Consider the following 16,553-nt stretch of genomic DNA (forward strand, 5'->3'; position numbering starts at 1 on the left):
TTGAGGACAGTGGCATAACTAAATACTACAGAGAACAGGAAATTGGGTGGCCATTCTTTTTGGCTGTTCTTGACTTGGAACTCACTCTGTAGACCAGGCTGCCCCTCAGCCTTAGATATCCATCCATCAGCGTCTGCCTCCCCAATGCGAAGACTAAAGGTATAACCCACCACTACCTACCCAACAGTGCCATTTTTAATGCTCAGCTTTGTGATCATAAAGGTCCCATGAAGGTCAAGTAACGAATACATTATACTAAAGTAGAAAGAATAGTTGTGACTCCCAGGTGCAGATACATTTGCTTCTGACTGACATTTGCGTTCAGCCAGATCCGTTACAGAAATCGTCGAATGGTGTCGAATTCAGTAGATTTGCTAGTGAAGCACTTTCAGAAAGAATATTCAGAGGCACCATTCGTGATTTGTCCCAACAACAACGACAAAATAATTGAAAGCACAATGCTATGTAAACTGGGGATGGGGAGAGGATTAATGAAGCCAACTGTTAGAACCATCTGCCCAAGTTGGGTTTCCCTATTTAGAAAGCCAGACACAGTGGGAAGGAACTCACCGGACTTTCCATAGCGCCTGACATCCATCACTAAGTTTCCAGTTTCTTGGGCATTTGCCATAGCTTCTTCCCACTTTTTTGTGTCCTTATATGAAAACTTGGTGTTATTGATGGCGAGAATTTCATCATCTACCTGCAGCTGAGAGAATTCTGCTGGGCTACCTAAACAACGTAAAGGGGACGGTTGAATAAAGAGAAACCCGCAGTCTGCTCTCTGCTGTTTCTTTAAATGAAAGAGAATGACTTTTTCATCTCAGCAAGGTCTATTCATTTCCAGAGAAGCAACACTGATATTTTTATATCTAATATATCATATATCAGATATATCTAATATCTGAATCCCTGTACCACATGAAGTCCCAAGAGCATTATTTCATAGTCTGTACTTTATTGACATTGAAAGGAGACATCATAAGTTCAGCCAATAAGAAATAATTAACTCTCCAAAGGACAAAGAAAAGAAAAAAATTATTTTTAAGTTAAAAATGTGAAATATATTATACTCTAATTGAGCACTAGTTAGAACTCTGGGGGTGGAGAATACAAGAAAAAGAGAGTGCCACACAAAACTAAGGCACCGTGATTACAACAATCTTCGATTTTAAAAGAGCCAAATCAGTACACAGTTGTGTATAATAAAAAATATGTAAAGAGAGACCTCCTCTCAAATAGGATAGATATCACTCTAATTTTCAACCTTGAGGGCATATTGAGCAGTTTCTGGGTTTGCCTTGGCATAACCCTGGCTGTGGGAGAAGTAATCAGCCTGCAAATTCCAAAACACCATAAACACATAAAAAGTGACAGATAAAATATTAACAATGCTTAAAAAACATCTTTCTTCACTGGAGGTGACCGCAGACAGAGGACCTAGCATATGTGACACATTTGGGTCAAGCTACTGCAAACACCAACATAAACAACCCCCATGTCTATTAAATGCCTTATATATCTACCACAGAACACAATTTAAGCTAAATTTTCAGGTAAGTATTACATATTAACATTTCTAGAAATTGAGTATTTTTAAAAAAAAAATAATTCTCAAGCTTACAAAATAGAGATTCCTCAAAACTAAAATGAATTAGGAAGGGGAAAAAATATGTATTTTGTAATTCCAACTATTTGTCTCAGGGAAGAAATTTCATCTTTCGCCTCCACTGAAATGCATCTTTCCCACACGTACCCACTGTATTCCAAATCAAGTTGCTTCTCGTTTCCCACAGATACAGAAGAGAAGAAAGATAGCACGGTGTAGTTAGGTCCAGAGTTAGGGTCATAGTTACCTTTTTCAACTGATGCTACGGAGATCCCAGAAACATCCCATTTTATTGTAAACCCAAAGTCATGTTTGGTCCCGGGCGTCTGGTTTATGCTGATTCTCATATCGCTGAACTGATCCTGAAGGTAAAACATGAAACGCTGGTATCAGGTGTCCCTGGCACCCACACAGAGGAAAACCAATCCATGCAAGGCGGGAGGCTACACCAAGGTACACCCTTCACTACTGCATCACAAGACAGCGGCTTCCCACTTTCCTCCTTGGGTTTGAGAAAATGTTCATTTATATGTATTTCACTGAGTACTTTTTTCTGCTAAAATAAGGTAAGGACAAATTTATCATCAACCAGCATTTTCCTTCCTTTTAATCTAATCCTACAAAGGGGTTGGCCATGAATAAAGTCTAGGCTCTTGTTCACCATATGAGCAAATCTAATTTACAAACCACTTATTCATCACCTAAAACAAAATAGAGTAGCCTGTATTATCTGTTTTTAAAATGACAGACAGAATGTTGAAAAACAATCTACCTCCAATATTAAGCATATGCAGCCGAAGCAGGCAAATGCCGCACAAATGTCTAATTAGTTATCGGTGGGAACAGCCCATCCGGATTGACCAGGCTGCCCCACTGACTGTGTTTGTTGCTCAATTGGTTCATGAGGATACAGAGGCAAAGACATTACTGATACCGGTGCTAGAAAATACAGAACTCTATTCTCTCATCTGAGAGAAACGACACAGTGAGACATCTAAGAGTAACAGATCGTGGCTCCATTAAAGCATCATCAGTACCCGACCAGAGCCCAAGAACAAAGCATCTTGGGAAAAGCAGAACACTCCTCCTACCCTCCTTACTATACCAACCAAAAGCAAATCCTAAACTGCCCAGGATACATTCATATTCATATTCACATTCATATTCTCTCTCTCTCTCCCTCCCTCCCCTCTCTCCTCTCTCTTTCTCTCTCTCCCCCTCCCTCCCTCCTCTCTCTCTCTCCCTCTTTCTCTCTCTCTCCCTCCCTCCTTCTCTCTCTCTCTCTCTCTCTCTCTCTCTCTCTCTCTCTCTCTCTCTCTCTCTCTCTCTCTCTCTCTCTCTCTCTCTCCCCTCCCTCTCTCTCCCTGTCTCTCTGTCTGTTCTCTCTCTCTCTCTCTCTCTCTCTCTCTCTCTCTCTCTCTCCCTCTCTCTCTCCTCTCTCCTCTCTCTCTCTCTCTCTCTCTCTCTCTCTCTCTCTCTTTCTCTCTCTCTGTCCTCTCCTCTCCCTCCTGACTCTCTTAAGATACTTTTCTTATTTTATATGTGTTTTGTCTTTATGTATGTTGTGTCCTTCATTTGTGCAGTGTCCACAGAGGTCAAAAGTGGCTATGAGAGCCTCTCAAACTGTAGTGACAGGCAGTTGTGAGCCACTCTACGGGTTCTAGGAAGGGAACCTGGGTCCTCTGGAAGAGGGGCCAGTGTTCTTAACTGCTGTGCCGCCTCTCCAGGCCCCAGGATTTTCATAAATAATTTTCTAAGCCAAATTTTAGTCTCACAGTAAGCTGCCATTGTTAAGTCATCTTTCACTGAGCAGCAGATGGCTTAGCGAGCAAAAACACTTAACACTAAGTTGGACAGCCTGTGTTCAGTCACCAGGCCTGAGAAGGTAGAAGGAGAGGCCCAACCTCTGCCACTTGTCCTCTGAGTGAATCACACACACACACACACACACACACACACACACACACACACACAATAAACAAGTAAATATAATAAAAAATTTAAACATCTTACTTAACATGCATCTTATTTGGAGTAAAAAACAGATATAAACAATAATGAATTGATCAGATTGGTCTTCTAGTTCTTTACTTTCTATCACAAAGAACTTAGGCACACCAATTTGAAAACAAATCTTCCCAAAGCTACTTTACTTTCCAGATCGCAGACTGCCAATTCTTCATTTTAATTTTGCAGTTTACCTCAGACCTCGGGCTCACCAAAGCCGTAATAAGCTTCGCGCCTGTGTTTTTCAACCGTAAAGTAAATTTAAGATTCAAGTGACGGTACTCTGAGAAAAACTGTACAATGTTTAAAAATCAAAAAATGAAAGGAAGGCAAAGGCAGGGGCTAAACTTTATGAACACATGGACGCACAATAATCTAGTTCAGTCACTCACTGTGCAACATACACTTATTGTGTGCAGACTCTGAAAGACATGGTACCTAGCACTTTGGAAAAGAGAGATGAATGAGGCTTGGTCCTTGTTTTAAGAAAAACTGTAACTCTTTAAAAGAGGATATGAAGGCTTTCTAAAGGAAGAAGAAAACATAGCTAATAGAAGTTACCACCAGGAGGCCTTTGGAAAGAGTTTACAGAGAGACATTTGGATGTCATCATGATAGGTGTTACTAATGAACCTGCTGAATGCCAATCCGAAGGTCACAAAGCTTGGCTGAGAATAGAACAGAGAAAATCACTGGTTGGTTCTACTGCTTAGCAAGAACCAGCACACATCTAAATTAGAGGGGACCCAGTGGAGAGAAGTGGTCATCTTCACCACACACACAAAGATCTGACTTAAAGCCAAGGGCAGTACAGAGTCTATTGTTACACAAAGACAGAGAGGGAAATGATGGGCTACGCAGTTAAACCACTGACTGGAGTTTTATTAGTTGAAGAATGAAAGATGAGATGGGATGTTTTAATATATAGTCTCAAACTACATGTAAAAAAAAACATGCTCTGTAGGAGACGGCCATTGAACATTGTCCTTTTCCTCCAAATAAAGGATGTGGAAGAATGAGCTTCAGTCATAGAGGGATGAGCTATACAATTACAGCAAACCAGAAGAGTTCTCTCCAAAAGGCTATTCCTAACTTGAAAATTAAAAAAAAAAAAAAAATCTCTGAACACATTAAATAAAGGAACAGACAACCACCTCTCTGAACTTTCTAGCAGGGAAGATGGTTTTGCTATGGCTAAGAGCGACCAGACTACCGTGTCCAGGCTCAGGACAATACACAAGCAAAGGAAGAGCGAGGTAGGGACCCTTACTGGGGAATCTCTGTTAATATCCACGTTAACTCATTATATTGAATGCAATGTCAGAGAGCCTTCTCTCTCTGACAGTGGTTTTCAAAGTTTTTGTGGTTGAAGACCTCCTTTCAAATGACAATCTTATTATGTGCACAGTATCCTACATGAAACATATACATATATACGTGTATTTACACAGACACACACACACACACACACACAGAGGCATGCACTATGTATGCTCAAACACAATTCTTAAGTAGGTGATGGCGGTTTGAGGATAAGGGTTGTAGGTCACAGGCTCGAAGTGGTATCACTTCTTCATTATAGAATTCTTTAGGACATTCCTGTGAAGCACTGGGTTCCTGTGCTACTAGATTATGCCCAGGGCTTTTTACATGTAAACACGGCTATAATCTGGTCATGCATGAACTACTTATCAATGATTTCAGGCAGGACCTCTAATTTCTTAACTTTCTCTACAAAGTTTAAGCCATGTGAGTGCGGTGCAAAGGATCTAAGCTACTGAAGACAACTGAGGAATTACCTTTTTGAACTGGATGAAACAAAAAGTATAAATTACCAAGGGAAACCTAGATTATTCTGATGACTAAGAAATGAACTACCCAAGTAGTTTCAGTTGTCCATGCCAGGAAAGAGAAAATAATGGTTATCCATCAACGGCTCAGCGTTCAAGCTAAAAGCAGTTTCCCTGAGACTGGCTACAATTTGAACCAAAGTCTCCACTAAAAGTGAGATGGCACCGCTCACTGTCAGACTTCTAATTGTCTAAGGAGAGACAAAGGTGACCTGATGTCGCCAGAGTATGAATTACTTCTCCTAGAGTTGATGAGCTATAATTTTCATGTCACTGCCAATGGGAATTCATGAAAATCAGAGTCCGTCTTAAGCACTGAGAAAACTATTCCTTTTCCAGTGTTTCTAACTGGGCAAATGTGTTGGCTTAGAAAACCCTACACATTCAATAAAAACTAAAAGCACGTTTGGGTGACACAGTCCAGAATAGCAGAGGAAATAATCTTTTAAATTTCTGTCCACAAGGTTCCTTAGTACATGCCAAGTTCTCCTAGGAATGAGAAAAGGAAGGAAGTGGCCTTCAAGTCATGGCCCCGCTCTGACACTGGAGCTATCTCCCCTCACCAAAGACAGAGCTAAACCTTTGTGCATCCTCCATAGAATTTCTACCATGGAACACCAGCTACCCTGCCCACCCTGACCAGCTGATTCACGCCTTCCGAGCACCTATCTACAAGATCCGACTAAAGTGCATGCATCCTGCTAGGCTCTACCAATGCTTCCAAGGTTGGGGAGCACTCTTCTGAGTCGCCCTGTCCCACTCCTCCTGGCCCCCCACCCACAGTCTCTCTACTCACAGCTTAGTCTTAATCAGTGTGTCCTTCCCCTTCTATCTCATCGAGGAGTCAATCGGTCATCAACCAGTCACAATCTTTCTGACCATAGGCCTTCCTACGTAACTTGTGCTCACCAACACGTCTTAAACCACTAGGTCCAAAGGCTTCACAATTGAAACATCTTCCTCCAAGACATGTTCTACCTCCTAAGGATTTTCACATGTTACATGTGTCACTACCCAACCACTGTGAGAGTTAGAAATGCCTCTCTCTGCTTCTTTCCCTTCTGCCCCCGAATTTACTCTTTCTGCTGTCTCGCTCGTGCTTTCAATAATGTGCTCTCAAGTTTACAGGCTATGACCACAAATGAACCCGTCTTCTTCACCCTTTCTGTACATCCCCATCAGAGTTCAGAGGCATATTTCCCTCTCTCTCTTCTTACCACCTCCTGTTTTTCTCTTGTGTCTCCATCCCTCCTTCCCCACAGCTGTCAGAAATCTACTAATAGAACATACTGATTACACCACACCCAGATTTGACATTGCCAATAGCTCCCTAGTGCCAGCTTGGTTGAATTCAAATCCTGCATTTCTGAAATAAGTTCAGTTCAGGTGAGTTTCATACGTATATGTCACCTCTCCACCGAATCGTTTTAAGAATGATTTCATTGTCAGGCACGAGGGTGATGATTATAACCATAATACCTGGAAGGCTGAGGAATGAGAATCAAGAGATCAAGGCCAGTTTGAAATAACTTTATCACTGTGGGCCAGAAGATACTTCAATCTCTATTGGTTATAAAATGTGAAAAGCATAGCAATGTTAAAAATAATCAGAAGTGGCTGAGATGGTTCAGTGGTAGAGGGCGCTTGCTGTTGGTGTAGAGGACCCAAGTTCGGTTCCTAGCACCCATGTCTGGTATTCTATAACCACTTATAAATTAGCTTTGGTGGATCCTACACCACCTTCTGGTCTGTGGCATGCACACACACAGAAAGACACAGGTACATTAATAATTTTTTTAAAGAATAAGTCAATGCCAATGTCCTAATTATGTAAGGTAATCCTCAAATTTGACCATGCCATAGTAGAGAAGAAGGAGAAAGAGGAGAGGAACTGATCAGGATTACTGCTTAAGTTATCAGAAAATGGAGTGAGGGCCATTTTTCAGAAGCCTGGGGCGTGTCAATAGCTGAACTTTCAAGTTTTTCAAGACAATAGCGCCTCCTTTGAGGGTCACTGACATTAATTAAATGAAACATTTAAAAGGTGCCAACGGCCATGGCTGAGGCTCAAGACTTAATTTCATTGTTTCCCTTGGAAACACATTAAACATAATACACATGCCGATTAAGCAGTTTCCAGATGAACTAAAAAAAAAAAAAAAAATCCTATTTAACTCATGCTATCATAGTTTGAAAGCCAACAAGACACATTCGAGTCCCATGCTAACAGGAGAAACAGGGGTTTGCTTCTTGCCTTCACAGTAAACTGGCTCTAGTCAGAGGTGTAAGGAACAAGGCATGGGATTAAAACTAGAATAAGAAACACCCCTGATATTTAAAGGGATTCCTTGTCGGCGCTGGGAAATTGAACTTAGAACCTCATCGTGGGCCAATGCTCTTACCACTGAAAATCACATAAAAAGTTTCCTACTTTCAAATGTATTATTATTATTATTATTATTATTATTATTCTCTAATAAGAATTGTTTTGAAAGGCTGAGGCAGAGATTCTGGGAGGTAGAATTGTGCGGTGTTTGAGCGCAGGAGGCTCTGAAAGGACAGAAAACAGAAATTTATAATAACAAGCTTGTAGGGGAGATCTTGAAAGCCAGCTCTGCAAGGCAAGGCAGTTGAAGAGAGAGAAGTACTGAAGGTCAAATCTCTTTCTCTTATCTTTGGTCTCCTAGCAACCTAAATTGCCCAGGGAGGAGGGGGAGGAGGGATGGGGTGGGGGGTGGGAGATGATGAAATCTCTGAGAGAGAAGGCAGAGGAAGGAAAAGGGGTGGGAAACCTACAGCTTAGTCACGGGGAGGAACAGGAAGTTTCACTGGCCAAGGTGAACACAGTCATGGTCAACTCTTTCCCTGGCATGGTCTTCCCTGCTTTATGAGCCAAACTACCCTATCAGCACAGTTCAGAATGGGTTTCCATCCCTGCCTCATTGGCATTTTTAGAATGCTTCTATGTAACATCTCAGAACATGGATTCCAAAAGCACCCACCAACCCAAGAGTCCCCACACTCAAGAACGGAAAAAGCATTTGAAATCGCCTCCCCGATCAGGATCACACTTGAGGCTGGCAACCAGGGCCTTGAATGTAGCTCGGGCCAGCACTGATGTAGGTCAAGTCAGCATTAACTGACAGCTGCATGTTGACTGAAAAGGCACAAGACTATCTATGAAGGGGGAAGACGAGGATATTTGCAACAAGGAAGAAATTAGTGAGTTTAACTTTCAAGGGTGGTTGGTTCAATTCCAACAAGGAAGATAAAGTACGGGGATCATGAAAGAGGTGGTTTGGCCTGGGCTTTGAAGAACTTGAAAGGCATTAAACAGATAAGCAGAGTAAACACCTTCAAATTGGAGAAGAATAATGACTAACGTATCTGGTGTGCCCAAACAAAACTAGCTTCCTTAGGCACCTCTCTTTCCCTGATGCAGTCAGAGGCAGGAGATCTTGGGTAAAACTCTTGAGTTCTGATCCCAACTCTAGCACTTAGTGCCATGGATGGCCTTGAACAGGTGGTGTGACCATCTATGCTTTCAGTTTTCTGTGGGTAAGGATAAAAACAATGGTGACGACATCCCAGGGCTGTGGTAAGCGTTTACTTATATAATGCCCTGTGAAGCCTGACCAGCCCGTGTTCATACTGAGGTGTGATAAAGGGAACCTGAACTCATTCATGAGGAATACCAGTATTCCACAGAGTTCCCTGAACTTCATCCAAAGAACAGAATGCTTCAGGAGATTCCAGAACAGCAAAATTACTAAATCTTTGGTAAAGAGCAAACACACCGGAGGCTACTTCCAAACATGTGCACTGACAGGACCTGGACTAGAATAGTGGCAACTGAGATTAAACAGGGTCATCGAATGGGAGATTCTGGAGGCGTAAGTATAAGGTCTTTTAGTAGCAAAACCACAGGGGAGTTAAGGGAAAGACCAGAAGAACATGGTTTTCCACAGCTACTAAAGCACCGAGGTGTTTGGCCACTCACTGTTTCTTCCCTATGAACATCTAGAGTTATAGAGAGAGCTTGGGCACACATTTGACAGAGTGACGTACCAGGAGCCTGACCATGGTACGAGACAGCTGTTGTGCATGCACAGCCTCTCTAGAGCCAGCCAGCTCCATTAGAGGCGCTCCTGGTAGCACAGAAGTGGATAGTCCAAATACAGACAAGCAAGTCACCATGCAAAATAAAACACTGCTCAAGAATTCCACTAGCTCCAACGGTTAAATGCAGCCAAATCCCCCACAGCAGAATACGGCTTCAAACCTAATGACGACAGCATAAATCCAATGTGAGGAAACCTGGAACAAGCCAGGTTCATCCTGGACTTCTTGCAGTTGCCAGAGCAGAGGACGCACCCACACACACACCACACATGGCCTCTCTTTCCTAATCCATCGGTACAGTTTGCCAGCTGCCACCTTGAAGGAGGCCCAGCATCCAACAGGCAGCACATTCAGCAAGCTGCTTTGTTACATTTGATCTTTGGAAGTGGGAAGGTAATGCACAAATCCACAGGACAGGAGACATCTTGTCCTGTGTTTATAATCACCTATTGATGCCCTATGGTCCCCCAAGTATAGTACATGGGTCTTATCCACTGAGACCTATAATGATGACCAAATTCCTAATTCCTTTAAAATGTATCTTTAATTTATAACTGACAATTCTTACAAGCTGGAAAAAAATTTTCCTTAGAGATACATGTGTAAATATGTGCAGGAAAAAAACAGCTGAACAACAAGAACTAGAAAATACCTATCACCGAACAAAAAACAAAACAGAGAGTTCTGTAAGTGCTGACACTGGTTATTTCTGAACACTACATTCAACAAGGATTTTTTTCCTTGCATTCCTCGTATTTCTCAGATACTAAGTAAGTGTCATAGCATGAAGGCAGGGAGGAAGGTTGAGATTTTTTTTACTTTAATTTTCTTACACAATTAAAAATCTAATAAACCTAAACATATCTGCTATGTAAAACTATTTTCCCATAAGACTATTTTATTCACATATTCAAGCGACATTTTATCTTTTGCCTTGGAAAACAACTATGTTCCAGTAAGACTATAAGGATTTAGGGACCATGGTAAAGGCTCTATGCCTCAGTGTAGGGGAATGCCAGGGCGGGGAGGCAGGAGAGAGTGGGTGAGGGTGGGGGAACACTCTCATAGAAGGATGGGGTGGGGGGATGGGGATAGGGGGTTTCCAGAGGGAAAACTGAGAAATGTAAATAAAGAAAATAGTCAATAAAAAAAAGAAAGAAAGAAAGAAAGAAAGAAAGAAAGAAAGAAAGAAAGAAAGAAAGAAAGGAAGGAAGGAAGGAAGAAAATTCTACAAAACAAACATAAATGAAAAAAATCCAAAAAAAACCAAAGAGGATTTAGGGACCAAACAAGCCAAAGATTAAAATTGCATCCAGGTAAAAGGGTTTATACAGCTAGCAAGTTGCTTAACATAAGTTTTAGGGGGGTGTGTGGTGTGTGTGGGGGGTTGTTTTTGAAGCTTTGTTTGCTTGACAAAGACTTTTAGTGGATTTTACGCGTAGACTGGAAAAAACACCTATATCACCTAATAATTCTGTTGAAAGCCATCCGTTAGGGTTTTAAACAGGAAAAATCACAAACATTCCATTCGTTTGTAATCTGCTGGTATGTTTTATTTGAAGTCCAAATGTTCAGAAACACAGGTGTCAAACTCTAACTAAGCCTCGTTGTTCCCAATGAGGGACAGGAGTAACCACAAATGCAGCCATTCCGAAGTACAAATTAGTATGAGAAGCCACAAAAAATTTACGAGATAACAAAATGCTGTGTCCCTAGAGACCAGCATCCACTAAATGGGACAATTTCTCTTTGCAGCTGGCTGATTTCCACAGAGAAGGGCTTTGCTTACTCACCACATTAATGATCTGCAGCAGAAACTAGAAAAACATGGAATAACAAGAATTTCAGGCAAACCCTCCAAGAGACTACTGGTCTACCAGGTCAGGAAGGTTGTCTGGGATCTACAAACTAAGAGCTGGAACGGACCAACTGCCCCCACGCTCTGTTAAAAATAGACTGTACTATATTTTTCTGTAATATAAATAGCAATCTGTACTGTAAAGCTAAAGGCTTAAACAACTGTTTCCAGATTGAAATCTTCAAGTATCTGAGTCACCATGGCTAGGAACCCTCCTAAACTTACCGGGGACCTTGAAACTTCCCTCAGTGGTGAGCTTCTCCCTTCTCCAGAGTCAGACACTGAACCCAGGCCAGACGTTGATGAGAATGTGGCTTTTGAGGAGGCTGCCTGGTCGTGGGAGAGAGATGAGGAAGGGAGTGCGAGAGAGGACAGGCTTGCCACATCTTCTCCTGTGGCTACTTCCTTCTCGCTGGATGAGCCCAAAATAAAATGGCTGGAGTCAGGCTTCAGGCCGGCAGCTCTGCCCAAATCATGTTGCTCTCTCTTGACAACTTCAACATCTCCGTTGTATTTCCAGCCATCATCCATCTAAATGGGACACATCATTTCAAACTCAGTATTCTGATAGCCTTAGGGGTCAAGTTTTTATAACAGACTTATTAATATTTTAAAGCCACTCAAGTGATGTGCACTTACCACAGCAAGCTAACTATTGTCAAAGGCTTGGAGCACGTACCTTCACACTAACAAATACGCACCCGCACAGAAACACTCGTTCTAGTAAAAGCATTATTATGTATAGATCTCTCTAAAACTCGATTTCATTTGTTCACATCACTGCGGGTCAAAAGATACAACTCCAAACTAACTCTCCAAATTGTCAGAAATCCCAGAGTGTGGATATCAACCGTTCATCCATTTGATATCTACTTAAATTGTTTCGAGCTATCCATCACTCCCCAAAAGCTCTACAACCAACCGGAGCATCCCTTTTTAAATGGAGCCTTTATTTTGTAGCCCAGATGCTCCAAAAACAAACCTCACTGGATCAAAGGTTTTACAGATGTAATACCTGTCTATCATCTTGACTAAGAAAACAGCAGCCCTGCCCCAGCGGGTAGAAAGATGCCGGCATTCCAGCCTCCTCAACACCGAATAGTTTCAACACTTAAAATATTTGTAAGTCCAATGAGTGAAAAAGTTGTTTGCCTTGCCCTAATGCTAAACTCGAGGTTAAGCACGTTTCTTTGTGCGTCATTAAATCCCTTTGCATTGAATTGCACCAGCTTGTTTTTCTACACCCTTTACTAGTGTTTATCATCATTTCTTATCAAATTATAGAAAGGCCTTGCATCTCAGAGCTGCCACCCCTTTATTTGCAATGCATTTTAATAATAACAGTGATGCAAACTGTCCTATGCTAATAGTGCCTGCCACATGAGTTTAAATTTTATGTTATCAAATAGGTCTATATTTTTCTTAGTAGGCCAGTCAGGGATTTTCCTGGCTGATTTGGGCAGGCTTTCTTCACCCCAAACACTAATTTTTTTTTTTTTAGCCATAATTCTTCTCATCTCTATGTCACGATTTTAAGTGCAGATAGGCAGAACCAACAGAAATGTGAGTATCAAATATTCAGACCACACTGATTCATTTACATAATTCTCACATGCCCCACACTTGCTGAACCCCATTAGAGATACAAATGGACATACTTTAAAAAAAATAATAATAAAAGTATGCTCAGTCATCAAGTTCTAAGGTAGGAAGGAAGGGTAGGGTAAATTCGTACATATACAACTCTGAGAGCATTTAACATGAGCGGAGTAAAGTGTCAGTCTCATGGGTCGTCAAACAGAGCTGACTGACGGCAATTTCATAATGTTCAACCTAATATTTCAGAAGCAAAAAATATGATGATAAGGAAAAAAATAAATATTCCACCTCAAAACCTATCTTATCTGTTCTTTAAAGTCTAATCACCCGTGTTTACTAGATCTAAATGTGGAACTTGTCTACGTGCATCATCTACATTTTATACATCCAATATCTGTGTCCAGCTCAGCCTCTGCCCAAGTTCCCCAACTCATTGCGCTTGGGGACAGATTAAATAAACATAGGGCATCTTTACCGTGTAGGATCTGGGCAGTGATGAGATTCCCCGTGACGATGTGCCAAAAGGTCTCGCTGTGACCACAGATGTTAGCCTGGCTGTATCGCTTCTCTGGTAACTTCTAGGGAGAGAAGCTGATGAAATCCGAGTTGACTCTCCTCTTGTGCTCCATGACTGCTGAGAAGAAGAGAGTGAGGATGGACGCTGTAGTGCAGAAGACAAAGAGGCCTGGTGCGGTTCTGTGGAGGAGAAAGAAGAGGCCTGGCGTGGTTCTGCAGAGACCAAAGGGACCTGGCGAGGTTCTGCAGAAGAGAAAGAGGTCTGGTGCTGTTCTGCAGATGGCAACCAGGCCTGGTCTGATTCTGTGGAAGGCAAGGAGGCCTGGTGCAATTCTGTGGAAGATGAAGAGGCCTGGCGTGTTTCCACAGAAGGCCAAGGGGCCTGACGTCGCTCTTCAGGAATATGAGAAGCAAGCGGGATCTCGGCTGCTATACCGTCCTCTCTACTTGCAAATGTTGTGGAATCTTCCTTGGGCATCTCAGCAGGATGAGCTCTTGCCTTGTCTTCTAGCCTCTCGCTCTGGGAACTAATTTCTGACAGAGTCACTGTAGGAGGGGGCACGCCATCATCCAGGATGTCATCGGAGGAATAGATCCTCCTCCTAGACGTAGTTGTAGAACTTCGAGATTCCCTTAGCAAAGAGAAATGTGCTGTTATGACAGAATTAGGCATTTGACCCCAGATGGGGTAGGAGAATAACAAAAATGTAAAGCGAACACAAAAATCAGTACAACACTAACGCGATCGAAGCATAATTTTTAAGCATCAGCTAAGAAACTGATCTGACCTTTTATGAAGGAGAGTCTCAACTGGATATTTTTAATCGTAACAGGTTTTAATAATAAAATAAGGAAGGTTTAACATGTGATTATTCACAGGTTTTTTAGTGACAAATTTATGTCTTTCAAAATATGCCTTAGGTGGCTGACAGCCAATCTAATTCTGCCAAGTTTTGCTTCATAAAATTTATAATGTATTGATAAAAATAATAGCACAAAAGACTGGAACTTTTAGAGAGATCCGGTTATCAGTTCACGGAGCTTGACAAAATCCCCGTGGGCAATTATAATAGATTCAAGGTCATTATCCATAACTTGCAGAAATGAGGAAGCAGCTTCATCTTGCAGTTAGGAGGGCGTCGCTACCCCTGCCCTGGGCTACCCTCTGCAGTTAAGTGAATGAAGCTCTTCATCAGTGGCATTTCCCACACAAAGGGACTTTGTTTAATTTCACCTGCCAGCGTATTTCCTTTGCAACGTTATTTTTAAAGCATATTTGCTTTCTCTCTGATCTATCAATCTCCTGCAGGTCCACACAGCTAAGTTCTCACATGAAGTTTAAATTTCACTTTGGTCCTGCTGTTACAACTCGGAGAATAAATAAACCCACACATCCACGCTGACACAGACTTCCTTAAAAAACCTAACATATCCTCTGCCACTACCGTTCAACAAAGAACTGTTAGCATCCATTTAAAGGTAAAGAAGTCATTTAAAGGTAAAGGTTTATTTTACTTGACTACCCTATCGTTAAATTCATTTTAAACACAGAAATCTAGTGTTTTGGGTTTTTTTTTTTTTCAAATTCTGAAACTACCTCTTTCTTCTACAGAAGAGCCTGCAATGCTGCTCTCACCAGTGCTAAGTATTATTTTCTTTTGTTAGCTCAGATCACTAGTTCAGCAATATCGTTTTAATACTTAACAAAACCCTGGCTGCCACAGTCCATACGTGCTTACAGTTAAAAACTGGTGACCACGCTTCCCACCACATACAACGCCTGATGTATCCCTGACACTGGGCTCTCCAAACATAGGGGGCGCCCAGCCCTTTACCTGTCCTGCAGCATTTCCCTGAATGTCTTGGAGCTTCGATCAGACTTCTCAAGGGCCTGCTTTTCAATTTCTTCCCTCTCCTCCTTTTTCTTCTGCAGGTCTGAAGTGTAACTCTTCCGGCGATCTTTCCATTTCGCAAGGTCCTGACAAGAAATCACACCGGCCCGGTCACACCTGAATTTCTACACGCCTTTTCCTTGCAGCCAGAGCATGCTGGAGTATCCTATTACAATGCTGAAGTTGTTCACTCCCACTTGTGCCAAGGTGCCCTAATTTTGCTTTTTATAGCCAGTGTTTCTGTACTAAGTCTTTATCTCATGCGTCTCCCAGAAAAAAACTGACCTAGTAAGTAAGATAGATCCCACTTTTGTTATCCTAGAAAGTATCACATCAATGTCTACTTTTCAAAGAATGCTAAATGCTTGCAATTAGGTACTAGATCTAACTGACCAGAAAATACTTCAAATTCAATTTCATAGCACTCCAAACCCCCAATCGTGTTCACTATGACGAGAGGGACAAAACCGTCCCTGGGACAGCCTAGTACAAGTGAATGAATATTCTACTTAGTTCAACCCCCAGAAATACAAAAATGCATAAGATGTGGTTCCCCTCAACAAGGTAGACTATACATAAAGACCAATGCCTTGTGTGGTATGTCTTCCGAGGTGGAATTGCAGACTCTACTGGACTGCCCATTGGGTTGAGAGAATAAAGTTTACCTGGGAGGGAACAACAGGGAACAGCATGTAGGCATAAGCCCACGCTTGCTTCCCACGTCTCCAGAAACATGTTCAAAAGCAGCTGGTACAATGTATCTAACACGGGTTTTCAATTGTCTCTAGGTAAAGCCAGTTGTGACACCCAGGGATTGAGCCATTCTGAATGCTTCAAATATTTCTCCATTTCCAAATCAGAGAAATACCATACTGAGGATTCCAAGAGAAATTCCAGTCCAAAGGAAAGTATACCCAAGTTCTCAGACCAAACCAGACCTCACCCCTCCCCTACACACACACACACACACACACACACACATACGGCTTGGAAAGCAAGTCTGCCTACTAGACTTTGGGGGGCACACAGGGCCTCTCCTGCTGACTTTGGGGGGCACACAGGGCCTCTCCTGCTGACTTTGGGGGGCACACAGGGCCTCT

The 16,553-nt window shown here is 42.0% G+C and overlaps 1 protein-coding gene across 4 annotated transcripts in view; it reads right to left on the minus strand.

The window, feature by feature from the left end:
• The window catches only part of Lmo7 (LIM domain 7), a 133,518-nt gene that overhangs the window by 22,324 nt on the left and 94,641 nt on the right, over positions 1 to 16,553 (minus strand). For all 4 annotated transcript variants that reach the window (XM_032918301.1, XM_032918302.1, XM_032918304.1 and 1 more), the window contains 5 exons: positions 15,397 to 15,539; positions 13,521 to 14,193; positions 11,672 to 11,977; positions 1,857 to 1,971; positions 571 to 732 (listed from right to left, as the gene is read on the minus strand). In XM_032918301.1, coding sequence (XP_032774192.1) covers positions 571 to 732; positions 1,857 to 1,971; positions 11,672 to 11,977; positions 13,521 to 14,193; positions 15,397 to 15,539 — 1,399 coding nt within the window. The remainder of the gene's footprint in view (positions 1 to 570; positions 733 to 1,856; positions 1,972 to 11,671; positions 11,978 to 13,520; positions 14,194 to 15,396; positions 15,540 to 16,553) is intronic.

The sequence above is a fragment of the Rattus rattus genome, chromosome 12 (genome assembly GCF_011064425.1).
Source record: "Rattus rattus isolate New Zealand chromosome 12, Rrattus_CSIRO_v1, whole genome shotgun sequence".
NCBI lineage: Eukaryota > Metazoa > Chordata > Mammalia > Rodentia > Muridae > Rattus > Rattus rattus.